This window comes from Notechis scutatus, chromosome 3 (genome assembly GCF_049901735.1).
Source record: "Notechis scutatus isolate UNSWTSFEM ecotype Mainland chromosome 3, rNotScu1.2, whole genome shotgun sequence".
Lineage (NCBI taxonomy): Eukaryota > Metazoa > Chordata > Lepidosauria > Squamata > Elapidae > Notechis > Notechis scutatus.
The window spans coordinates 112,531,641-112,559,040 of NC_142011.1; the positions used below are offsets into that span (position 1 = coordinate 112,531,641).

The following is a 27,400-nucleotide window of genomic DNA, read 5'->3' on the forward strand; positions in this document are numbered from 1 at the left end:
AAAGCTTAATTGGACTGTTTAACCAAACTGGAAAATGTTCCGGCTTTTCAGACACACTAAGCAGCTGTGCTGCTTTCAGATGAAACAAACATTGCAGAAACCACTTTGGCCTCTCACTTTTTCAGCACTGGTGAAGCAGAATAGGTAAGTGAAGAAAAAATAGCACTAAAAATGTTGACATCTTCAGGCTTTGTAATCAAAGTTTTAATTTTACACAAACTTTTCCAATGGTAATCTACTAGAAATTTTGATAAGAAAATTCTGCTTTAATCATAATGAGTACTAGAAAAATAGATTAATAAAAGTCAGGGTGTTTTAAAATAGGATCACCAGCTACAAATCTGCAAGTGAAAAAATGCCTCTTAAAACTCTTTTCTCTATGAAAAAAAGCATGCACAAGTGTTTTCAACTTCCATCTTCTATCTTGCCTTTAATTTCAATATAACTGGCTATTTGTTACAATTTCTTCTCTTTGTGAAAGATCATTTTTGAATGTGTACATCTGAATCATATAAGAACAATGAGTTAAATCATATAAAGAAACTCAGAGTATCTGATCCATGAGAATGCATGTGAGAATTTTTTTTTACCAAATTATGTAGATTTTGAATAGCAAGCCGTTTAATTAATTGGTAATGCAGAAGCAGTTTGATCCAATGTTAACACTGATGGCATAAAGGGCTACAATTAGCTCAGGTGTCTTACAATTTATAAAAAATATATGAGAAAGTCTTTACCAGTTTTCACAGAAAGGATAGTTTCTATTCCAGTTCATTAAATGTATAATTTTACTTTTTTCCTACTTAACATAAATATTTTCACTGTGTTGCACTTTCCATTTTTCAGATCTCAAGAAGATAGTTCCAGTGGTCTCACATAATATTTTAATCAGTGCACAATGAAATATTAAACCCAAAAGTCAACAATCAATGCAAAATTTAAAATTGGGATTCAAAATCCCACTCACACTTAATAGTATACTGATGCAGACTTTGTTGCTCGTAGCCCTGATAAACTATTCCTTTAAATAAGAAAATACTCTTATTTACTTTGATATCCCTCCTTTAAAAAAAAGAACTAATTTTATATTTATAATAAAGCAATCCAAATTAAAATTAGCATTTCAAGTAGTCCTTGATCTACAACAGTTCATTTAGTGACCAAAATTACAACAGCACTAAAAAGTGACTTATGACCGTTTTTCACAATTACAACTTTTGAAACATCTCCATGATCATGTGATCAAAATTCAGATACTTGGCAACTGGTTCATACTTATGACTGTGCTGTGTCCCAGGGTTATGTGATCACCTTTTGCAACCTTCTGACAAGCAAAGTCAATGGGAAAGTCAGAATCATTTAATAACTAGGTTACTAACTTATCAACTGCAGTGATTCTCTTAACTGTGGCAAGAAAGGTCATAAAATGGGGCAAAACTCACTTAACAAATATCTCACTTAGCAAGATAAATTTTGGTTTCAATTGTGGTTGTAAGTTGAGGACTACCTGTATCTCTATTATAATAGGAAGGAAAAATCAGAATAAAAGCAAGGAGATTGAATTTTTAGAATATTGTTTTTGTGGGGTCTTTAAGGGGCAATAACTTAAATAATACATGCTCACATCCTTTGGACCTGACCCATAGTGCTGTCCAGAAATGTTGATCTTGTGCAGATGTAATCAAAGGTCTTTGTATTAAACATTAACCTCTTGGATAACAATATGTTAGGGTTAGGATGAGCAAACATCTTTTAGGCTATTGGAATGCATCTATTTATAAGATGCTGTAGATCTAAACACAGTAAACGTGTTAATTCTGCGGTTCACCCAAATACTAAAGTACAAAGAAAACTTAAGATACTACTCAAATCATATATCTCAAGTGTTTATCCATATTTAAAATAAATGTTTCTAGTTTGCTCTTCATACAAGTTTGCAAAAAACTAAAATCTATAAAGTCAAACCTATCAGTGACAATATAACAAAACAGAAATTATAGAAATTGTTCTCACCAGTTATCAAAGCCTTTTTTAAAAGGATGAAAATATAACTGTAGAAAATAAAAAGGCTATTTCAAGAACCTGTCTCAAAAGGCAGCACCTGAATATCAGTACCACAGTGAATACAAAATGTTTTTGGTTTTTTTGCAGAGATTTACCTAATTTGTTTCACTGACAAAAAAATTAAAACAAGATTCCTTGGAACTCAAGTATAGAAGCAAATCTTTATTACCATAAATAAGCCCTTTTTATTTATTTGTTTATACAAATCAAATTTGTTTATACGGATCTCAAAGAACTGGGGATGCCTGCAATACATCTATCATTGAATTAGCCCTCTCCAGCACTAAGAATTTCCACATTCATTTAAAAAGCTGCCTTGAATGCAGCAGTAGTCTTATCTGAAGGCTGCCACTGCAGCTCCAAGCACATTTGTGTCATTGTTGATTGTAATGTACTTCACTTTTCCATAAGCTTCATGGTGATATTAGAGATGCAGTGAGAAAAATGAGCACTGCACTGTTTCACCTCAGATTGTATGGTAATGCCTAAATGTGGAGCAACAGTTATTTGCATGGTGGGGTTTCATTATAGTACATTTACCTAGCAAACAGGATTGTGAATATTCCTTTTCTTTAATCCCTGAATATAAATACACCTGCTCTTATTATTTGCTTGGGGGATATTCATGAGGCAAGCAAGGTCCTTCGCTGCATCAGTCCAAAACATGTTTGTTTTGTAAGATATTCCTCCTAATAATGTAGAAGCCAGAATTATATCTAAATGTGTATTATGAAAAACCTTTCCTTTTTACTTGTCTTGCAGTTTCTCCACAGATTCTATACAATCACTCCAGACAATCTCTCCATGGCCTAAGGATGTGGGTATCCTTGCTCTGGAGGTATATTTCCCATTGCAATATGTAGAACAAAGTGAGTTAGAGAAATATGATGGGGTGGAATCAGGGAAATACACCATAGGCCTAGGCCAGAAGCAGATGGGTTTCTGTGCTGCACATGAAGACATCAATTCCTTGTGCCTGACTGTGGTACAACATCTGGTAGAGCGAAACAATCTCAGCTGGGATTCTATTGGCCGCCTGGAAGTTGGAACAGAAACTATTATTGACAAATCCAAAGCTGTTAAGACTGTTCTGATGCAGCTCTTTCAGAATTCAGGGAACACAGACATTGAGGGCATTGACACAACCAATGCCTGCTATGGAGGTACAGCTTCTCTATTCAACTCTGCTGATTGGGTGGAATCCAGCTCCTGGGATGGTAAGTGTTGGCAGACTTTAGTTCAGTTCTTTTAGTGGTAGAGCCCAAGGTTTCTCATTTTCTGCAACTTTAAGATGGGTGGAGACCAACTCCCAGAACTCTGGGAATTGGAGTCCACATGTCTTAAAGACACTAAGGTTGAAAAACAATGGTATAGCCAGATTGTTGGGGGCAATATGCTGACTATGTAAACCGCTTAGAGAGGACTGTAAAGTTTTATGAAGCAGTATATAAGTCTAAGTGTTATTGCTATATACTTTCCATTAACCCCCCCCCCCACTTCTGCATATGAAAAACAGTCAATTCAAAGCCCATGCACCAATTCTAGGATATCAAACAAAAATAGCAAAGAAAATGCAAAAGAGCATGGTGATGAGCATTTGGTGATCATCAACCTTGTGTCAAGAGCAAAAATAATGTAACAAAGCAGAAAGTACATGAAGACCCCCTCTCAGTTACTTCTGTAAAGAAGCAGAGCTCACTCTGGAGGAAATGAAATAGAGTAAATAGAGATTACAGTTCTTGTGTCACTGCCCTATGCTATTAGGTCAGTAAACAAGAAAGCAGCCCTAATATCTACTAATTAATTAACTAATGCTGCCTATTAACTGAACCACGAATGTGGGATGACCCCAATATTGCTATTTCCCCAATGGGAGAAATTATAGAGGCTTCAGTATATCCCAAGTTTCCTATAATTTAGCCAATAGTCTACAGCCTCCCAAAAGAAATCCCATAGAGTTATTTGAGACTGACCTTTGAATAAACATATTATGGACTAGATTTTTAAGACAGATGACCACCCCCTTTAAAAAAAAAGAAAAAGAAATGTGTAGGTAATTAAACTCTGCTTTTCTCAGTTGCAATACAATTATATTTGTCAAGAAGTTTCCATATGGAAGCTCCTTTCAAAACCCATACTGATTGCAGTGCAATTTCCAGATTTCAAAAGTGCACATTAGTAGTTTTCCATTAACCTTTGAATCATGATATAATAAGATCTGCCCTTTGGTTCTAGAGCTCAGCATGTTTAGAATATGCCTGATTGCAATGTAGAACATTAAATAAAAGCCTGGACTTTAGTCTCTGTAAGACACTAATTTTGTGGCCTTCGGAAAAACAGGATCTCTCCATTTCAAATCCATTTCAACCAACTTGGGAAAATAGTTCTAACACTGCTGTGATAGAGTTCAGAGAGTAAGCTGGGGAGGCTTGGGACTCCCCAGTGACTTTAAAGACACTTGGCCTCCACCCAGAGTTCTGTGATTGGACAGTAGATGGAGAAATAGGGAAGTAAAGGATATGGCTGCCTCCTTCCACAGGGTTGTTAGGAATATTACTAGGAAATGGCTAATTTTGTTAAAGGAGCCACAATTTCAGAAATTGTCATTGTGTGCCACCATAATATTGAGTTGGGGAGGAGGCACAAAAAGCACAAAATGAAGCTATATCTACCTTGAAAGAACTGTGATTTTTCTTCTTTCCACCCTTGTTATGAGTTTTATTACTGATGTTGCTGCTGTGATTTCCCCCATAGCGCTTTTCACCAACAGGGAATGGTTGAAAAGTCTTCCTTCCCCACCAAGGTTTCCCAAATCAGACAATTTTGAGGGGGGGAAACCCTAACATATTATCCCTCCTTCCCTGCCTTTGCCTCCTAAGAGGATGACCCTGCCACTTAACAGTGGGTGTATCTTTTCAGATCCAAAGGGTGCAGGCTGGGGGAGAAGGTGTGGTACCACAGAATTCACCAACTATATTCACTCATTTGATGTGGTCCTGCTTCAGGAGACCTGGGCATGCGATAAGATATCCCTTACAGGGTTTATGGTCATTTCCTTGGCCACCACCAGACAATCTATGACAGGAAGGCCTAAGGGTGGTCTAGCTTGCTTGGTCTCTACTTCTTTGAAAGTGGAGACAGTGAAGCTGCCCCCCTGTGGGTCTTTAGCTATAGCGCTCCTAATTAAGACAGGACGCAGCAAACTGTTAGTGTTCAACGTTTATCTTCCAACGATGAGGCAAGCTGATACTAAGGCTCAATGGGGCGTGTATGGAAACTAAATTCCCAGCGCTGTACATCCTTATAGGGGGCGATTTTAATGCCCAATTGGGAGTCCAAGTTCCATCGATTGAGGCACTCTACTCCCAAGAAACCCTCAAGGCCATAGGACACCTGATTTCAGCCAGACATTCTAAGGATGAATTAACAAATTTTGCTGGCATTCAGTTAGCCCTTTTAGCAGCCCAACACAATAAGATAATTCTTAATGGGAGTACCCTAGATGATCTAGCTGGTGGGTTTACTTTTAGTTCCTCACGTGGGAGTAGTGTTATTGATTTTGTGCTGGTATCCCAGCTTCTTAGAAAGGCAGTCCATGCTTTTTATGTGGACTGCCTTACGGGGAGCGACCACTACCCCCTGGTTACAATCATTGGGCTTTCCTCAAATATACATCTCCCTAAGGGTCCCCAGATATTAGATCCCTATGTGGCCTCGTATACAAGGAGGATCAAATGGTCTTCTAATACTGAAAGAAAGTTCCACTCCTTTTTATCATCTTGGGAGTATCTCAGCCTATACAATCAGGCCCTAACAAGTGTGGCTCAGGGACAATCTCGGCCTTTGAATCACTAATTAATAGTGTTCAAAGGGAGTTGGAGCCGTCCGTAGGCCAAGTGGTCCATATCATTCAAGAAGTAATTCTTGGTTTGACAAAGAATGTTTGATGCTCAAGAACCAGATTAATCAGGTTTACCTGCTCTATCGTAATCGAGGGGATAAATGCCCACCAGGGGACTACTATCGCTTGAAGCGGGAGTATAAAGGATTAATTGCTAAGAAAAAGAAAGCTAAAGAGAGAGAGAAGTGGGATCTACTTCTCCTCTCCATCCAGCAGAAGAACACTAGATTATTTTGGCAAATTGTTGCCAGCTCCTTGCCGGGTCATCAAGAACTCCCTCTCTGCTGTATTTCCAACAGAGATTGGGAAAACCATTTCTTGGCAATTTTCCAGGCATCAACAAGTTCGACCATGCTTGGGCCATAGCTGCCTCCTGCAGTTCCTGACTGGCAACCCATGATTCATGCTGAGATTACCGAACTTATCTCCAAACTCAAGTCAGGCAAAGCCCCTGGCCCTGATGCTATACCCCCTTGATCTGCTAAAATCCAATCCTGAGTGGTAGATTCCTCTCTTAGCAAGACTCTTCACGCATATCAATACCTCTGGCAGGATCCCTACCTCCTCGAGCTTAGCAATTATTGTTCCAGTTTTTAAATGAGGAAATAGGAACAACCCAGCCGACTATCGCCCCATAAGCCTGCTCTCCATCATTGGAAAACTGTATGCTAAATATCTCCAACATAGACTCCTCACTTGGGTTGAGGAGTCCAATATTATTGGTGCTGAACAGATTGGGTTTAAAGCGGTCTGTGCCACACTGGACCACTGCTTTGTCTTAGCGCACCTGGTCGATAAATATACTACCATACCAGGCGGCAAACTTTTTACTGCTTTTATTGACCTAAAGTCAGCGTTTGACTCAGTCCCTAGGGGACTGTTGTGGTCAAAACTGCTCAAAAGTTCTATCGATAGACGTCTTCTGTTCCTAATTAGACCCTTGTACAGGTCAGGTCAGGTGTGGTTTGCAGGAATAACTTTCAAATCCTATCCGATTAAGAACGGAGTAAGGTAGGGTTGTGTTCTGGCTCCTCTTTTGTTTAATTTATTCTTATCTGATTTGGCCTTTCACATTGGATGTATTGAGTCCCATGCCCCAAAGCTGTCAACTACGAAGATCCCGCTTCTTCTTTATGCTGACGATGCGGCCCTCCTTTCATTGTCAAGGCCAGGTCTGAAAAGATTACTTTCTGCATTTGGGTCTTATTGTGCTGAGAACCACTTGTCCATTAATTGTGACAAATCCAAAGTATTGGTGTTCTCTAGAGCCCAGAAATTGTATAACTGGGCTATCAATGGTAATGCTGTTAAGCAGGTTTTCCATTTTAAGTATTTAGGTATTCAATTTCAGAACACCGGTGCTTGGACTAGACATCGAACCCAGATGCTGAATTCGGCTTCTTGTAGTCACCAGCAGATTTTAAGATTTTTTTATACCCAAGGAGGCCAGTTTATTCCTTCTGCTCTGCGTATTTACAAAGCCAAAACTTTGGCTCAAACTCTTTATGGAATTCCCATATGGATACGGGGCTTCAAGGATTGTATTGAAAGAACCCAGGCTGTCTTTCTTAGAAAACTTCTGGGTCTTCCTCCTTGTGTTGGTTTTGCTCCGATGTACCTGGAACTGGGCACTCGATCAGTCGAATGTATGGCGTGGATTAACACCTTTAAATGGTGGTTTCAGGTGCTCTTTCTGGCAGTTCCTGGTAGCTACCTCTCCCTGGCATTTGCTGACTCTCATATTTCTCGTTGGGAGAGGGAGCTGTTGAAGAAATTACACCTGCTAGGTTTTACGGGGGGAGGGGGGGTGCCCTGGGAGATTATGGTCTTAAGGACGCCCAATTTAGGGTAGTCCAACGGCTTGCAATATCTATGAGCCAGAGCTAACAAAACTTGCTCCCCTCTGATCTTCAGCCAATTTAATAATTATGGACTGAGGATGGCTTCCTATTTTTACACTCTAACCATTCCCAAGTATAGAAGAACTTTCTCCCTAGCTCGCTTTAATGTCTTGCCCTCAGCACTACTGGATGGGTGATTTAAGAGGCTCCTGATTAACGAGCGGCTATACCCTTTTACAGAGCTGAGGTTGAAACTGTGGAGCATGTCCTTTTATATTGCCCTATGTATAACGCAGGCAGATCTAAGTTACTGTCTCTCCTTGAAACAGACCCTTCTAGACCCAATGTTAGTAATTTGTTCTTATATTGTCTAGGGGATGGCTCCTCATATATCACTTCTCAGGTTTCCAATTTTTTTTAAAGAGCTGTAACCATCAGAGGAGAACAGTGTAATTCCCCTTAGTCAAGTTTTTGGTGACCAATTGTTCATGATTAATTTTCCCATGTTCTTCTTTTGTTGTACTTGTGTTTTGGTCTGTGACAGCAAATAAAGTATTATTATTATTATTATCTCTTTTGGCTTAGGCCAGTGTTTCAGCAAATTTAAGATGGGTAGACTTCAATTCCCAGAATCCCAGAGCTGAACACATCTTAAAGTCAGTACAATTCAAAAACATTGGCTTAGGTAAAGTGTTATGTTCTTGAATAGATAATAGCTACTGGATCAGGAGTTGAAGCTACAAAAGAACTTTGAACCATTTTATGAAGAAAATCAGAAAGAGACTACTTCTCTTCATCAATGTTGACACTTTGGTGATGCTCTTGTCATGCTAGGTCGCTATGCCTTGGTGGTTTGTGGTGATATCGCTGTGTACGCTACTGGAAATGCAAGACCAACAGGTGGAGCTGGAGCTGTAGCTATGCTGGTTGGACCAAATGCTCCTCTGACTTTAGAGAGAGGTCAGTAAAAACATTTACAGTACTTAAATTTCAGCTAAAACCATTTTGAGGGGTGGGAGTATTCACTGCAGAAGAACAATATGGGTGTATAATGAAAACAATTCCTCAAAGGGAAGCTGATAATGAAGATGATCCTCCAACAACCTGAGTCTTATTGCAACCTTGTTAGCATTACAACATCCACATTCATAGTTTCACTGCCCTGACAGGGGCACTGCAACACAGACACTTGTCGGGTAGAACAAGTCCAGAACTATGAATTTATTCCGCTGCAAGTGAAAAAGATGAATAGGATAAAGATGGGTGCTTGCTAATTACTCAGCAGTCAGATACGCTGATGTATGCTGAACTAGAAATTCAAAAGAACTTGCAGGTGAAAAAGCAGATAGGTGTAGGGAGAAAGCTGCTCTTTATAATAAGCTTTTCATCTGCAAAAAAGAGCCCTTTGTGTCTGAGACATTAGTATGCTTCAGAGGGTATTCATAGAGTAGCTGCTTGTATTTTATGAGCAAACCACACTTACCTTACCTCTCCCTCCACACCAATAATGAGGAATTGTGTTTGCATTATCTGGAAAATGAGGAACTTCTGAAAAAAACTAATCAGAGCTCATACAGGGAAAATTAGGGGAACAGTCTACTTTTAACCACATGTCATATCAAGAGTCCTTTTAAGGAATTTTCCCATTATATTACCTGCTGTGGGGATAGGTTGGGGAGGTAAATTTAGAAGATGGAGTGTTTTTTCTACTCAAGGAACTTCCAGTTCATTTCAAAATTTTGGTAGTCTGGGTTAGTTTTAAAATGATGTATGAAAGGCCATATTCTAATGTGGAAGAAATTCATAGTCAGCAAACAATTTTTCTTTCCTGATCATTTTTGGATGGTCATTCTGACCATAATGTATTTTATTGTTTCTACTTTCCTATCTCATAAAATGCAAAAGTATTTTGTATATTCAAGCTGCAGATTTGTAATGACCTTCAGATCTTCACCAATGTTCAGTTTATATTTTTCATACTGGATCTTTCCCAAAAGTAGTTTCATATTCTGATACAATTCTTTCACCTTAGCTTTGGTACTGCCTTTACCTGTCATTTACCTGTCATACAATATTACCTGTAAGTAATTTATTTCCATTATTACCATTTAATTGTACACCACCACCAGTCGCCGCTATGAGGTGGGCAATCTCTAAATTTGATATTAAAATAAAAATTATGAAGCCAGTTTTTCATGAACTAACTTTTGTGGAGTTACTGAACAAGTGCCGCTCATTTACATTGTGTTCATGACCAAGAACATATAACTGAACATACTTCTTTACAAAACACTAGTCCATGTTCTTGTTAAATTCATCATGGCAGCTTGTTTGTTTCTTTGTTGTTTGCTTATTGGTCAGGTCGCAAAAGGGGATTGTGTGACCCCAGGATGCTACTGATTACTATTTTTCACACTTATGACCATTTCAATATCCCAATGGTCACATGATTTACAATTGCCGGCGTAGCAACTGGCCCGCATTTATGATGGTTGCAGCATCCTGGGGTCACATGATCTCCCTTTTGCGACCGTCTGACAAGCAAAGTCACTGGGGGAGCCAGCTTTGTTTAACCATCGTCTGACTTAAACAACAATCCATTTAACAGTGGTGGCAAGAAAGCTCGTAAAATGGGTCCAAGCTCACTGAACAGCTGTCTTGCTTAGCAACCGCGATTAAGAGAAGCCAGATTCACTTAATGATCGTGTGACTTATTTAGTGACTATTCAAGTTACAACGGCACTGAGAAAAGACACGTATGATTGTTTTTCACACTTAATGACCGCTGCAGCGGTCAGGTGATTCAAATTTGGACACTTGGTAACTGATTCATACTTATGATGGCCTCAGTGGCATCCTGGGGTCACACGATCCCCTTTTGCAACCTAACCAATGAAATCCAAGGGGAAGCCAGATTCACTTAAAAGCCATGTGACTTACTTAAGAGCTGCAACTATTTGCTTCGCAACGGTGGCAAGAAAGATTGTAAAATGGGTGAAAGGTCATTGAACAGCTGTCTTGCTTAGCAACAGAGATTCAAGGCTCAATGATGGACATATATTGCATTGGCCCAACCAAATCTAGAGCTCTTGTTGTCTGCCTCTTGCTCACTGGGAATGCCTTGGACTTTGATTATTTGTATACTGCACAATCCAAATACGCCTTACATCCCTTTACATGCAATCCTTCTGTATATTGTTCCATCTTTTGAACAACTTTAAAGCTGGCATGACCAAGCCTTCTGTGCAAAAGATGAATCAGGTTTTGCCACAATGCCACATGTGTATGCACACCGAACATTTTGTCCCTGCAACACATAAAGGTTATCTTGCTTTATGCCTTTTGCACATATTATGCCATTGTGCTTTATGAGACACTTCCCATTTACAAATGTAGTCTCAAAGACTTGCTTGTCTAAACTAGAGACACTCAGAAAATTATGCTCCATTTTAGGCACACACAAAACATCATTGAACCTTGTTTGCAGATATGGAATTTGCACACTGCCTCTTCCAATGACTTAAGGCTTTTTGCCATTTGCCAAGGCTACTGCATCTCCAGCAGCTGCACCCATCCTGTAAAACAATTTAGAATTATTAACAATTGTTTGACTAGCCCCACTGTCAATTAGCCATTGATTTTCTCCTGCAATAGCTGACTTTTGCAATAGCAGCCTGTCCATCAGTTAATTCTCTTCCTTGCAAATTACTTCTGTTTTGCAAACAATTCTTTCTTTGCAACTTGCTTCTTTGCAAACTGTCTCTCTTTAAATGAGTTGTTTCTCCACAAGTGAAGCACCTCTTCTGTTGCTGGGTTGTAATCTGATATCCCCTGCTGCTCTTCTCTTCTCTGGAGACAGCCAGTTTGTGGAATTTTCCATTCTGCTCCTTGGGCCACCTCCTCAGGGATTTCTCCTTATGGCTTCTTCTAAAATGGCGTTTCTGCTTTTCAGCTGGTAAACATGCTTTAAGAGCTTCCAAATGCAGTTCCTGCTCTGGTTTGCACTCAAACGCTGCAGAAACAATATCCCACGAATCATCTAGACCAGGGGTGTCCAACCTTGGCAACTTTAAGACTTGTGGACTTCAACTCCCAGAATTCCTCAGCCAGTCCACAAGTCTTAAAGTTGCCAAAGTTGGACACCCCTGATCTAGACTATTTAAAACTAGTAGTACTTTCTGAGATTCAGGAATCTGCATCCCACACTGTTCTAACTCCACAAACAATATTTGCATATTCACCAAATGCTGCTCAACAGATTCTCCAGGTTGCAGACTGGCTCTGTATAACTTTCTTGATAATTGCACAATATTGCATGCTGACACACTTACATGTATAGTCCTTAATGTCTTCCAGACTTTCTTTGCAGTCTTTAAATTAGCTACATTGATAAACTGATCATCTTGTAAACTTAAGATGATATAAGCCATTGTTTTATCATGCTGCCTCTAATCTGCAGCAATTAACCGCATTTGGGGTGGATTTTCCACAATATCCCACAGCTCTTTAGCTTTCAGGAAATATTCCATCTTTGGAGCCCAAATAATATAATTCTTCTGACCCAAACGTGGCAAAGAGGTCTCCTTAATTTTCTCAGTCATCCTGCAAGCTTTTCTCTGTCTTGTTTCTCCTTTTAAACACAGACAGTCTCTCTCAGCTTAATTACAATGCAGTCTTTACATGTGGTCTGGTTTTGGCTGGGCCCATAACCTGTTAGAATTTGCAGCAACCTTTCAGAAGATATCAAATATTTCTCCAAATAGGTAACCCACCTGACTGCTGACCTTCTCTTTTGTAAGGATAATGCTGTTGTTTTAATTCACCATAAGTCAGGCCCCAAACCAAGAAAGACATGTGGTGATTCTTTCCAACTATATTTTTATTGTTTCATATCTATGGACAAAATCTTGCCAGACTAAGCATTCTATCTGCATCTACAGTACATTCTGACAACAATTAGGGAGTGGCTGTCTTCACCCTCTTTCTCTCACACAAAATATCTGGAGTGAGCTGTTTCTGACTTCTATGTAATGCACCCTCTTCCTCTGGGAATCCACTTCCTTAGTACATTCTATCACACTCTCACTGAGCCCATTATTTGTTCTAGATGATGGAATGATCTGATTCAATAGAAGGCAGGTTTATATGGAGGAGTGTCAGCAACTGGACTTTTCCCCTTCAGAATGAACTTCTGAAAACTAAATGTTTCAAAGGGAATCCTTTATTGAAATGGGGTGATTCCAGCACCATTCAAAACAGAGTCTAAATGCTTCCAGGCATGCAGTAATAGATAAGGGGAGTTAGGACCCCTCCCCTTATCTAGATGTATATTTAGTCAAACAAAGAACCAACATGTTAATTCCCCCTCCCCTTCTCTGAGAACGTATCTTTTGAAGAGTTCCCAGGGAGTATCTTCTGGAGCTGGAATTTTTATGGTCCCTTCTCTGCTTGCTGTCTCTTCAAGAGGTGACAAGTTTCTGGACATCTGGCTTCAATCCTCCAGTTGTATATCATGTGTAGGTTATACAGATTCAATATAAGATTTAATATTTTCAGGTTACATCAAAAGGATTACTTGTACCAACTTCCCCCCCTCCACACCCTTCTTCTTCCATTGAAGAATGGCAGATACACGGATCTGACAAGGAGATAGCAGCAGATATTCTGTATGTGTCCATTTGTGGGAATGGGTAAGGCTTCCTGGGAACCTGGTGATTGGAAAGGGAAGCATCTGGGAAATGATACAGCATACCCCTCACCAGGACCTTAGGGAAAGAGGCATCTGAAATTAAGTGAGATTGAGATATAAAACTCTCAGTGTGGACTAATTATTGCATTAATTGTTATAAATATCATTCACACTAAATACATCATTCACATTGGAGGGGCTCTCCAATTTTATAAGCAGGAGAAATTAGAATCTTCTTGGAAGAATCATATGCTTGGTGGAAATTGTTTGGTGAGATGACTGGCCATATAAATCACTCAATAAATTACTAAATGTCTGTCACAACTTCAACTGTCATAGTGTAAAGAAGATCATGTTTCTATGACAGATTATCAAGTTATGGCATCATCTTCCTATTCAGGTCTCCGAGGAACCCACATGGAGCATGTCTATGACTTCTATAAGCCAGACCTGGCTTCAGAGTATCCTATGGTAGATGGACAGCTTTCCATTCAGTGCTATTTCCAGGCTCTTGATCAGTGCTATGCCACATATCGAAAGAAAATTGAAAGCCAGTGGCAGAAAGGTCTGTATGTCTGGAAAGCTAAGCTTTCCCCTGTTGTTTTTTTTTCTCATCCTCTTATATTATGCAAGTATGGCTTGGAATAGAGTTCCACCCATGGAAAGTTGTACTTAAGATGTGAAAAGGAAATAGTAAACACAGTATTAGAAAATAAAAGAGAAATAGTCCTCATCTTGTGCAATTATATTGAAAGGGACCATGATCTTAAAATTAATTTGTGTTTTAGATTAATGTTTTAGGCAGTGGAAAAGGAGAAGGAAGAATCTTGAACACATAGCTCTGTTTAACAATCTGATGTAAGGATTCTGAAGTAAGAAATATACTCCTTCTCTTTATTTCAGGACCTTTCCTCATGACTGAATTACTGAGTATCTACCTTAACTTGGTAGAAAGGAATATTTACACGAACATTCACTGTCCCCATTGTCAATTCTTTTCTGACCTCAGTTGTCTCTTTTCCAAGCTGGTTTCCATATAAGATAATAAAAGTGATACAGCCTAACAGATTTACTTACTTTAATAAGGGTGTAGATTTAGAATAACAGAGTTGGAAATAACTTTGTAGGTCAGCGGTGTCAAACTCAATTTCATTGAGGGCTGCATCAGGACTATGGTTGATCTCGGGGAGCTGGGTGGGTGTGGTCAACTGTGTGGGTGTGGCCAAATGGATATGTGTGGCCAACTGGATGGGCGTGGCTAGTTTGACACTACTCCCCAAACTGCTGGCATGTTTCCTTTTCTCACTGGGTAGACCGGGCCAAAGCCAGGCTGGCCCTATCTTTCCTCTTCACATTGGGTAGACCAGGATGGCCCTGGGGGCCGGATCAGACCACATTGTGGGCTGAATCTGGCTTGCAGACCTTGAGTTTGACACCCCTATTGTAGGTCATCTAGTCCAACCTCTTGCTCAAGCAGGATACCCTATGCCATTTCTGACAAGTGGCTGTCCAGTCTCTTCTTGAAAGCCTCCAGTGATGAAGCACCCACAACTTTTGAAGGCAAGCTGTTCCATTGGTTCATTGTTCTCACTGTCAGAAAATTTTTCCTTATTTCTAGTTAAATAACTCCTTGATCAGTTTCTATCCATTGTTCCTTGTCTGGCCTTTGGGTGCTTTGGAAAATAGGTTGTACCCCTCTTCTCTGTGACAGCCCCTCAAATATTGGAACACTGCTATCATGTCACCCCAGGTCCTTCTCTTTACTAAACTAGCTATGCCCAGTTCTTGTAACTGTTCTTCAGATGTTTTAGCTTCCAGGCCCCTAATCATCTTTGTTGCTCTTCTCTGCATTCTTTCTAGAGTCTCAACATCTTTTTTATAGCATGGTGACCAAAACTGGATGCAGTATTCCAGATGTGGCCTTACTAAGGCTTTACTACTTACTAGTACCTCACGTGATCTTGATTCAATCCCTCTTGATTGAATTCCTAATACAATTTCGGATTGCATTGGCTTTTTTGGCTGCTGCTGCACACTGCTGGCTCATACAGTAGAACCTCTGGTCATGACCATAATTCATTCCATAACTTTGGTTGCAACCCAATTTGGTTGTGAGTCAAACTAATTTTGGAAATTTGATGCTTACCAAAAAAAATGGTGTGGAAGGGGAAATCGGCTGTGAAAAAAAAATGTGAATTTTTTGGTCGTAACCCGATTTGGTTTTGGCCAGAAGTGTTCATGACCAGAGGTTCTACTGTATTTAATTGGTTGTCCACTAAGACTCCAAGTTCCCTCTCACAGTTACTGCTATTAAGCCTGGTTTCACCCAGTCTATATGTGTACTTTTGGTTTTTCTTGCCTAAGTGTATGACTCTATACTGAATTTTGTTAGATAGGGCCCAATGTTTAAGTCTGTTGAGATCCAACTGTATCTTGGTGCCTATCATCTAGGGCAGTGGTCCCCAACCTTTTTTGTACCAGGGACCGGTTTCAAGCAGAAAATTTTTGCAAGGACCGGGGGGGGGAAGGGAAGGAGGCTTCGCTCTCTCGCTGCTCCACCATCCAAGGAAGAAACTGCTTCAAAGAAGCGGGGGGCTTTTCCTGTCGCCGCAGCTATTCCGAAGCGCCCGTTTCACCCCCACTCCCACCCCGCACGCGCGCACGCGCGCGCTTCAATCCACAGTGTCCCGTTCTGCCTGCCTGCCTGCCTTAGTTTCTGGTTGTTTGGGAGCAGCTTCGGCTGAGAATAATAACTATTCGCCTCTTTTACTCAGCCGAAGCTGTTCCGATTCAACCATTAACGAAGGCAGGCAGGCAGGCAGAGCGGGCGGGCGGGCGGGGGGTGGGGGTGGGGAGAAACGGGCGCTCGGGAAGCTGCGGCGACAGGAAAAGCCCCGCTTCTTTGAAGCAGTTTCTTCCTGTGCTGGTGGAGGAGCGAGAGAGCGACTGAGAGAGCTGACCCAGAGAGAAGGACAGGCTTCGGTTGCTTCCTCCCTCCCCTTCTTTCATTTGTGTCCTTGATCCCGATCCCAGCAGCATTCACCGAAGGTGAAGAAAGCCGCCATTTTTTAAAAAAAAAATTCTTTGTGGCCCGGTAGAGAGTGCTCCACGGCCCGGTACCGGTCCGCGGCCCGGTGGTTGAGGACCCCTGATCTAGGGTGTTGGCTATTCCTGCCAGCTTAGTGTCATCTGAAAATTTGATGAGTTCCCCTTCTATTTCCTCATCTAAGTCATATATAAAGATATTGAACAGTCCTGGACCTAAGACAGAACCTTGTGGTATCCCACTGCTTACTTCCCTCCATGTAGATGTAGTAGTATCAGTAAGGACGATTCATTGAGTACAGTTTGTCAGCCAGTTACAAATCTATCTGATGGTGGTGCTATCAATCCCACTTTTTTCTACCTTACCAAGGAGTAGGTTATGGTCTACTTTGTTGAATGTCTTACAGAAGTCTAAGTATACTATGTCTACAACATTTCACTAGTCTACTAATTTAGTCACTTTGTAAAAGAATTAAATAAGATTAGTTTGACATGACCAGTTTTTAACCAATGCATCCTGGTTTCTAGTTATAAGTTTATTTGTTTCTGGATGTTTGCAGATCTGGTTTTTATTATCTTCTCCAGTATCTTCCCAAATATGCATGTTAGGCTGATTGGTCTGTAGTTTCCTGGGTCTGATCCCTTTTTTTTTCAAGATGGGAATCACATCACATCTTTTCTAATCCTCAGGTAATTCCCCGGTGTTCCAGGATTTTTGAAAGATATGGTACAATTGTTCTGAGATAACATATGCCAGCTCCTTCAAAACTCTGGGGTGTAATATATCAGGTCCAGTGATTTATATTCATCAAGGTCAGACAGGTGTTATCTTACCATTTTCTTGGATTTCTTGTTTTTCTTTTTCAGTGGTATTGTGCTGGACTGGACTTTTATGAGCATATTTTGCAGAATTTCCCAAGTTTTCTTGAGTTGTTTTCCCATTTAGGATTTTCATCCAAGGAACCTTTCCCCAAGCTCTGAGTTTATTAAAATCAGCTCTTTTAAAATCTAAGTATGATTATGTTCTATTATATATATTGTATTATGTTCTGGTATGATTATGTTCTATTGCTTGTGTTTACATTATGTTGAATTAGTTTAGTTTAGTTTAGTTTAGTTTATTGTTATTGCATCTCACACAATGAAATTAAATGCCATTTTCAATGTATGTTAAAACTATAAAAATAAAACACAAACACACATCCTTCACATTCTATACAATTGAATTGAAAACCCAAATATAGTTGCTGCCCTGGGATAGAAGCTAGTTTTTAGCCTATTTGTCGTTGTTTTTATTATTCTGTACCATCTGCCAGAGGGTAATAGTTCAAAAAAAGGATGCACAGGATGAGATGGATCTTTAAGAATTCCAATATGACATATTCAATATGTGTTACTTATACTTTACTTATGTTTTCTTTCAAAAACAATTCTTTCTCTTCATTTCTTTTATCTTCTCTTATGACTCTCATTTTCTTTTCTCTTCCCCAAACTCTCAATACTTTGTACATAAGTTTCAGCTCTCAGAAATAAAACTCAAAATGCTAGTGAAGTTATCTGTATTTATATAATAATGAATTTGCTACTGTCTTATGTCTAGAAAACTTAAATATTCTAGAAGTGAGAAGGAGACAATTTGGAGAATTGTCTCAAAGCTGCAGGACCTATCACCCCTCCTCAATTAGTGGCTCCAGAGGAAGGGGAAAGGATTTATTTATACTAAATGAATCTATTTTTATATTATGCATAATTGCAGGAAATGGTGGTTATGCAGCAGGGGATGAACTACAGAAGTAAGGGCTTCTTACAGAGTGGAGCATGATTTATAGAAGTTTGAAGGCCTGATGGGGAAGATCCAGAAAACGGAGATTTTCTGTATCTGTTTTATAAAACACCCTTCTCTTTGGGTGCATTTGCCAAGTTATTTCTATTATTATTATTATTGAAATTATTTTACTTGAGCAGCTGGGATAAGCAAACTCTGTACTCTGGAAGATTTCCAGTTCATGATCTTCCACACACCATTCTGTAAGCTGGTGCAGAAGTCTTTTGCACGGATCTTGTTGAATGACTTCCTTGCATCTCACAAATCAGACACAGACAGTGGAATCTACAATGGGCTCAAGGATTTCAGGTCAGTGAAAGCTATCAGAATTCCTTCGCCAATTCTATATACAAAAAAAAAAAATTCACAAGCCTTTTAATGAGAGGTACCTTTTAATGGGAGGTCTTTTTGTTTTGGGAGGGGGGAGAGACAGTGAACTACAACTGAGAATTTAATAGCTACTTTAGGATTCAGACAGCAGATTTATGAGAAAGGATCACTACCTGGGTGATTCTATACAGAGAAATAGATTATTAGATAAGCATAAATTTGTGGAATCTTAAAAAAACCCAACTACATTTATTCCTTTGTAATTCTTCATTAATTCACACAGTTCCCCATTTAAGCCTTCTGTAGCAGAGCCATTTAGTGGAGAATGTTATCACACTACCGAGGCAATTTCACAAGTAGCTGAAAATGCAGAGGAGTTCACTGCAGTTTTGGAAGAACCTGATATTAACTTTCACTATTACCATATGGTTTAAATAAAACCTCTCAACACAACTGAAAAAAAAAGTATCAAAACAAAAAACAAAATTGGGACTTTTTCTTTAAGGATATTAACAAGGTTGAGGATTTCATGATAAAAAGAATGGCCTATAACTCCTTGATAAAACTTACAGAGAAGAAAAAGAATTTATTCCATGAAGATAAGCTGGAAGGAGTCACTTAAACTTAATGAGTGAACTGGAATTAGGATGGATTTATTTATTTTTGTTTAATATGTGTAACTGAAAGAAAGGTTTAATCCAAAATTTGAAAATGTGTGTGTGTATACATACATACATACGGGGGGGGGGGAGTAGTGTTTCCCTGAAAATAAGACCCACCCTGAAAACAAGATTGCTCCATTCCCAAGTGCTCCATAGGCGACCAAACACTTTTTGCCCAGATGGAGAAATGACAGAGATTCAAAGCTTCATTTGCTTGAAAAGGGGACAGTTTGAAATGGGGTGATTAGTTTCAAAGCATGCTCTTTGCAAGCAGACAAACTTTTATCTCCCTCCGGGCGAAAAGTGTTTGGGCAGCTACCACCGGCCCCACCCTCTCCATACCACTATCTGCCTGCGGGCTCAATCGAGGCCAAGCTCTCAGCACCCCCTGGACTCCACTTGCCCTGCCAGGAGGGCAAAGAGCCCCCACGAGGCCATCAAGAAGTGTCCTGGCAGCAGCTGGGCCAGCAGGCAAAGTATGTGGAGGCCGGGGCATGCCGACACCTTGGCCCATTGCAGTTGCGGGCAAGCAGACAGTGGGATGGAGAGAGTTGGGCTAGCGGTAGCTGTGCTCCTGCTCCCATAAAGACCCTGCGCTCACTGCCTCCTGCACTTAAAAAAACAAGACCTCCCCAAAAATAAGCCTGAGTGCTTATTTTCAAGCCCAAAAGAAAATAAGACCGGGTCTTATTTTTTGGAAAACATGGTGGATGGATGAGTGGGTGGGTGTGGGTAGGTGTATGCATATTGCTTAGTGGGTGAGTGGGTGGGTGTGGGTGTATGCATATTGCTTAATTAATTCTTAAAGTAGGCAAATGGTATTGAAAGTGTATTTAAGAGTATCTGTATTAAGAGAAAGTTTTAAAAAATGATGTACCAATTTAAAGAAAAACTCAGCGTGTTAAAAAGGCTATTTATAAAAGGAAAAATATTATTCTATAAGGATAGTTTGGAAGGAGGTATCTAAATATAATACTGAAGTTTAAAGCTTGTATGGTAAGAAGTGCTAAACTTTTCTTAAACACTTTTTAAGTCAAAACTTTCTAATGCATCTTTTTCTTTGATGCATTAGAAAGTTTTGACTTAAAAAGTGTTTAAGAAAAGTTTAGCACTTTATAAAAGGGTGAAAAAAGAGGGCTTTTCTTTCTTCAGTTAAGGTCAAAGAATTTGAAAGAATACAATGAATCTTGTTAATAAAAATGGTGACAGTTCACAAAGATTTTTAGGTGCAAATAGAAATACATATTTCCATAGCAAGGAAGATAAAGCAGGAATGGTTCAACTGATTATTTTATTCAAAGAGAAAATATATTCTCATTTGGATATAACTTCTGGATTTTGTGCTTGTGATGAAAAAAAAATTGAAACTTTGACTTTGGTTTGTTGATCAGAAATAGTTGTCATTACAGAAATGGCTAGTTACATATTAACGTGAGGTTGGAGTGTTTTTATCTTGTACTGTGCTAAGAAGAGTTGGAAGTCAATGCCTTTCTTTTTCTTTTTTCCCCTTGTATATCACACCCCCTTTTCCCCACTCCTTTTCCTTCCCTTAATTTCCTTTTTTTATTTTTATTTTTTATTTTATATAATAAAACAAATTGTAAAAATTGTAAAAAAAAAGAATCATGGCACATAATTCTTTACTGGGATAAAATATTTTTAATAAAAAATATCAGTGTCTGATATAATGGGAAGTTTTGTTCATTGTTGTAACTTATGTTATAAAATAATTTTTGAAAACACCATACATCTATCTATATAGTCCAACTTACCCATAAGGAATTAGATGTCTTTTCTCTCTTTCAGCAATGTGAAATTGGAAGAAACCTATTTCAGTAGGGAGGTGGACAAAGCTTTTCAGAAGGCGAGCCATGAGCTGTTCAAGCAGAAAACACAGCCCTCACTTTTCCTTTCTGCCCGCAATGGCAACATGTATACTCCATCAGTCTATGGCTGCCTGGCATCTCTCTTGGCACAGTAAGTATTAGGCTTGATCTCACATTCCAGGAGTCAGTGAGAACATATGATTCCCTTCCATTCTTCAATATGCTGCATTAAGAGTAGTATATTAAAGTTTTATAAACATTATGTAACAATTCAATGGCTTTCTTGCTTATTAAAATCTGCAGAAATGAATTATTCTAAATAAGTATAAGGGCATCCAGATATAATGGTGGTCCCTAATATTGTTACAATAGAAAGTAATTTTATCCAAACAATACTTTTTATATATTTATATCCCAAATTTATTTTTTCCTTTTTAATAAAAATCACAGCAATGTCAGATATTTAGATTTAGCAGTTTATTGCTCTCTGTTTAGAACTGGGTAACTTGAAATGGAGTTATAGTAGTCATTTATCCTTTCGATATTGATATTCTATGTGCATTTTATACATTATTTTGTTTTTTCTAGAGAAACAAATACATTTAAATGTAATTGGAAGGTCAATAACCCCACCATGGCCTCAAGATTCCCAGACATTTTTGCATCCTATCCATGTCAGCGTGAATTAGTACAATTTATAATTTTCATCTTCAGAAAGGAATAGTTTTATAGGAATACAATATGCAGATTAAACAAGCTACCGGAGGGGGAAAAAAGTCTTTCTCCTGGGATTTTATTTACTGTACATTTTTGCAGGTATTCTGCCAAGCAGCTGGCTGGATCCAGAATTGGGGTTTTCTCCTATGGCTCAGGATTGGCTGCCAGCATGTTTTCCCTAAAAGTATCCCAGAACTCTGATCCAGGTAAGTCTTTTAGGGCGGATTAGGAAATCTTTTTCATTTCTTCCCACACATTTGGCCTACTGGAATGGGCTTCTGAACTAAGCCATTTAAAGATTGTGTTTCAAGTTAATATTTTAGGTACATATTGTCTTATTTTCTTTGTTCTCATGACAAAGTAATAAAAATTATATAGGATTCATCTTTGGATTTAGGGTTATTGACTAAAGTGAGAGAATTAACCCAAGGAGGGACATGCATAGGTGTTGTTTCCCAACAGCAAAATTGCATTGGTAAATTACAAGATTCATCATGACTGACCTCTTTTCCTGATGCTTTTCTTTTCAAAATCTCAGTTTTCCTGATAAGTTCTGGCAGTACAATTTATTACCAAATTGCGGGCCACTTTGTCAGAGTTTGCAGCAATTCAAGCAGCACGCAAGTAAATAATTCAGCAGGATTCATTTATAGAAGAAACTTCTTTATATACAATAATATAAAACATGGTGCATGTATACAATACCCATGCAGTTCTTGGAACGTGGTAGTAAGTACAAGGACAAGAAGCAGAAGCAACCAGAACCAAAACTCAGAATCCAGAAGTCATAATCACAGAAGCAAAATATTACAGAGGCACTATTGCAAGGACAAAGCAACTCTTCTATACAAATCAGTCAAGCTAAGCCATGCCCAGACTCCAAGCTGTCAAACAGTCCCCATTTGCTGACCTATTGCCATGTCTATTCCAATTCATGAACTCTCATATGCTGACACACTTTCAAAGGGATCATAGAATTCATCTAATCACTGAAGACAATACATGTTATTTAAATAAGCAGGTGAAAAGCTGCACTTTTTAATGCTTTGTAAAGGAGCTAAAAGGTTATAAAATTGAGTAGACTGGTTCTTTAATAAAATGTGATTGTGAAATTGATTATGTGCAAAAAATGCATGGTAGAAGGGAAAATTTCTGTTTCTCCAAAAAGACTCGTTTTCTTTTTAAAAAGTCTGCATCAAATGAGCAGGAAAAGAAAAACAATGGTTTGAATTTATAATACAGACAGAAAATGAAACTAAACTAACCCAGAGCAATCGGGAATCTACAGTTGCAATGCAATAGGTATCCAAATACATAGACTTTTTAGCTCCTTTTCTCCCTTGGTCATGGGAACGTGCCTCATGTTCATATTCTAAACAGAACATATGTTGCATCGATGCAGTTTGTCTGTCATGTAAATAGATAAACCTGAATCACCATAATACTTTAGAGGTCCTCAAACTTTGATCTGCCCTATAGTTTCTCAATAATGAAATATGGTATGGCAGAAGTGAATTAGCATGACCAAGGACTGTACTTTACTGAAAAGGGGCTGAAGGCACAAAATGGGTGGGAGCACACATATCAGCAGGACTGAATATAGAGGAAAATTTGCATTTGTCTAAGGCAAACAGGATAAACCTAGGAAATCCAACATAGTGGTATTTTGCATGCTTTCTTTATTTGTAGGGCAATCTAGACCTGAACTGAATGTTTGTACCAGTATTGGATAAGAGTTTGGAAGCAGGTTAATGGCACAGAGGAGAAACAGTTAGGCATATGGATGTAAAACAGGTGGTCATACATATTGTACTTAGCAGAATAAGAATTGAAACTTGCTTCAAGCAATGATAAGTGAGAGGGGAGAACAGGAGAGAACAATGATTTCCCAAGTGTTATTGAGCTGGAATCAGCCCTACCAGATCAAGCCAAAAAAATCAACTCCATAGGATAACTTAGGATTGTCAAACTTGCGGCCCAAGGGCCAGATGCGTCATGCACTGGCCATGCCCACGCCCAGTATAGTGAAGGGGGAAAAGTCTCAATACATCATGTGGCGTTGCCATGATGACGCGAGTTTGACATCCCCGGGATAACTAAAACTACTTTTATTCTGATTGGCTACACTAATGTAATCATGTAAGTCTGATATAATTGTACCTCCTCCCCTTTCTTATACTTCAGTGAATTAGGGAATTGTCTATCTGAGCTGCTTACAAATACTACCAATTTGTTGTAGACTTAAAATATTTTTCACCTTCCTGCACCTTAATACTAAAATGCATCTTTCATATCTCCATCAAGATCATCTTTCTTACTCCTACAGTTACAATTCCCAACAATCCCCATATGCATCCCTGAAGTAGAAACTGAATTCATCAGTAGGAGCATGCAAATGATTTCATTAAGATGGAAATGATGAGCATGCATCAGCAATTCCTATAGCCCACCCATTCACAATTTAGTAAAAGTAAGGAAGATTTGCCTGCCGCAGCTTAAACACTTCTCTTCCATGTTTGGCCTCAAGGAAGAATCTTAGAGCTAGCCTAAAATTAGATGAAAACAAAAATCTGGGGACTTCATGCAAGCAAGAGGGTTCTGCCTTCCTCTAAGTAATGGATCCAGCAATCTATTCTATTTGCAAGCATTAAGGCAGCCACCAATTTCACTGTATTTGTATCTATTTTTCAGTCCCAAGAGTGACTTTTTAGGTAATTTTACAGTTCTTAAACATATTACCTCACATTAATCCAAGCTTGTCAATTCATATTGTGTGCAAAAGGATTACATCAGCATTTCTCAACCTTAGCAATTTTAAGATGAATGAACTTCAACTCCAGCTGAGGAATTCTGAGAGCTGAAATTCAACCATCTTAAAGTTGAAGAAATTAAAAAACACGGAGTAAGAGGATGGAACACTGTCGTACCAGAGAATGAAGCTGTTATGTCTCAAGATAGCACCAACTTTCTCACTGAAAGGTATCTGACTTTTTATTTCAGGCTCTCCTCTGGAGAAACTGGTATCCAGTCTTTCAGATTTAGAGGCTCGCTTAGGCTCCCGGACATGTGTTTCTCCTGAAAAGTTCAATGAGATCCTGAAAGTCAGGGAAAATACTCATAATTCAGGTGAGCTCAAGAAAATATCATCTTAGTTTTGCTTTGTGTATACCAATGTCATCTATCCACTCTCAAAATATTCATGAAAAAGTGGCAATCTGTGGAAACTGCCCCCCTCCTTCAATGGTTGGTTTTCAAAATTTGGGGCCATTTTTGGAATTGAGGAGAGTGAAGGGGCAAAATGGTACCGTAATACTTGAAGATGCTTAAGGAATTTATTCATTCATTAAAATTCTTGTAATAGCATCACAGAAATGGTTCTTGACCTCCCTACTTTCAAAAGGTGTGGCTGTATAAGGTCCTACCTTTCCACCCCATTCAAGGAAGCACGAAATCTTGAAACAGCAGCATTTCAAAAGGAAACTTTGATTGAAAGGAAGTCATTGAAAGACAAAAGCAAAGCAGGATCTAAATTCCCCTTAGGTAATTCCATTAGGATAAGGGAGTTAGAAACTCATCCCCTCAGTCCGATGTTGAATGGGCCAATCCACAGGTGTGAAGATATTGTGAAAATGGTGGTCCTGGAAAGGAGATAAGGAACTGTTCCCAGGCGCTTCTCTCCAGAGGCTTCAGAGCTGAGACAAAACAGATGGCCCTCCCCCTTTACAGATTCCCCAAAGGTAAATCAAAACACAGGGCAGATAGGTGTCAGAGCTAAGGATTACAGGATATGTAGGAAAAAGGAAGAGGGCAGTAAGCGAATAAATGATTCAGCACACCCCCTCCCAAAATTGCAGTATCACGATAGGTATTTGACAGGCTGAAATATTAAATAAAACTATTGACCCTTTGAGGTACAGTAGATCAGTCCTGAAAGAAACTGGAATTCAGCAGAATCTTAAAAGCCTGAGGGAGATTCTTTCTGCCCTTCATGTACTAAAAGATAATCAGGGGGGGGGATTTTTTTTTCTTACATCCTCATATCTATTCAAGTTGATGCTGACATAATAGTTACAGAAATTCTTTTTCGAGGACATCTCTGCTCTACAAGAAGGGGAATCATAATTTTGATAATGTTCTCTTGCTTCTTCAATGCATTGTAAATGCACATAGGAAGACAAGTTAGCATTGCTTTGAGAAAAAGTGTAGGTATCAACATTAACTCTTCATATTGATTCTTACTGATTTGTATTGGCTCATGTTGCTCTATCTTCCCATAGTTGATCACATTCCCCATGGATCCAAGGATGACCTGTTCCCAGGAACCTGGTACTTGGAGGAAGTAGATGAAAAAAACCGCAGGAAATATGCACGAAAACCAGTTTAGAAGTATAGAGTTGTCATTAATGAGTTTTTTTCTGATAAGACAGAACTCTAGGTCTAAGAACTGTTCATAGAAAAGAGATGTGCAGGTGGAAGTCTCAATTGCCATTTATCAGGCAAAAGGAAAAATGAAAATACTTATGAAGATGAGAATTTTGTTATAGTTTGGTAACTGCCTGTCTACCTATCCTGCCTGTCTACCTACCTAAATGTTTCTACATTTAAAAATGTTTCTTACTAAGACAGTAAAATATTAAGAGGATAGATGAAGGTAACAAGAAAGAAAAGTGAAAAAGAGAACACTAATTATATTAAACTTCAAAGTAATAGCTATCTTTTTTTACCACTATAAAACTGATGGCTGGTTAAGAAATAGTTTTGGCAAAGAAGCACTGTCTTGAGGCTGTTTCAGATACATGAAAGATGAGAAGCAATACTATCAAGTTTTGAAAGTAAATTAGGCCAAATGTTTCTACATTTAAAATAAAGCACATAACTATTAGACTTTTGTAGCTGGAAGAGGAATATACCAATATTGTTCTTTGCAAAACAATATTAGGCAAAATAGGCTGATAAACAAAAGTTGAATTATTCATAAATATGTGCAATAAAGAATAATATCAAATCAGAAAACAAAATTCCCACATGGCCTGTATTTAAATCCCTTCTGTCCTGTCTGTTATCAAAACAAAAGGTGAAGAAAAATCTTGCAAATACAGGTAGCCCTCGACTTATGACCACAATTGAGCCCAAAATTTCTGTGGCTAAGCAGGACATTTGTTAAGTGAATTTTGCCTCATTTTACAACCTATCTTGGCACAGTTGTTAAGTGAACCTTTGCAGTCATTAAGTGAGTAGTTGTGAATCTGGCTTCCCTATTGACTTGGCTTGTCAGGTTGCAAAAGGTGATCACATGACCTTGGAACACTGCAATTGTCATAAATGCATACCAATTGCCAAGCATCTAACATACCAATTGCCAAGCATCTAATAAACATAATATGTGTCAGGCTACAGAACTTTTCCCATTCAATCAACAAGAATGAACTTCTGAAAACGTATCAAAAGGAATCTTTTATTGAGATGAGACAATTCATGTAGGGGTCAAAAGCAGTGTCTA

General features: G+C 38.8%; 1 protein-coding gene across 1 annotated transcript; it reads left to right on the top strand.

Annotated features, from left to right (window-relative positions):
* Positions 1 to 26,918, top strand: HMGCS2 (3-hydroxy-3-methylglutaryl-CoA synthase 2). The gene is made up of 9 exons (XM_026681828.2): positions 1 to 144; positions 2,827 to 3,281; positions 8,641 to 8,766; positions 13,896 to 14,060; positions 18,506 to 18,674; positions 21,164 to 21,334; positions 22,000 to 22,106; positions 24,901 to 25,026; positions 26,178 to 26,918. Exons 1-9 carry the CDS (start codon positions 35 to 37, stop codon positions 26,282 to 26,284), a joined length of 1,536 nt encoding a protein of 511 aa, XP_026537613.1. The 5' UTR covers positions 1 to 34; the 3' UTR covers positions 26,285 to 26,918.
* The last annotated feature ends 482 nt before the right edge of the window (positions 26,919 to 27,400 follow it).

Coding starts and splice junctions, on each gene's coding strand:
- HMGCS2 (XM_026681828.2), top strand. CDS start 35: ATGTTCCGGCTTTTCAGACACACTAAGCAGCTGTGCTGCTTTCAGATG. Junction 8,767..13,895: donor TCCTCTGACTTTAGAGAGAG/GTCAGTAAAAAC, acceptor CTTCCTATTCAG/GTCTCCGAGGAACCCACATG. Junction 25,027..26,177: donor GGAAAATACTCATAATTCAG/GTGAGCTCAAGA, acceptor ATCTTCCCATAG/TTGATCACATTCCCCATGGA.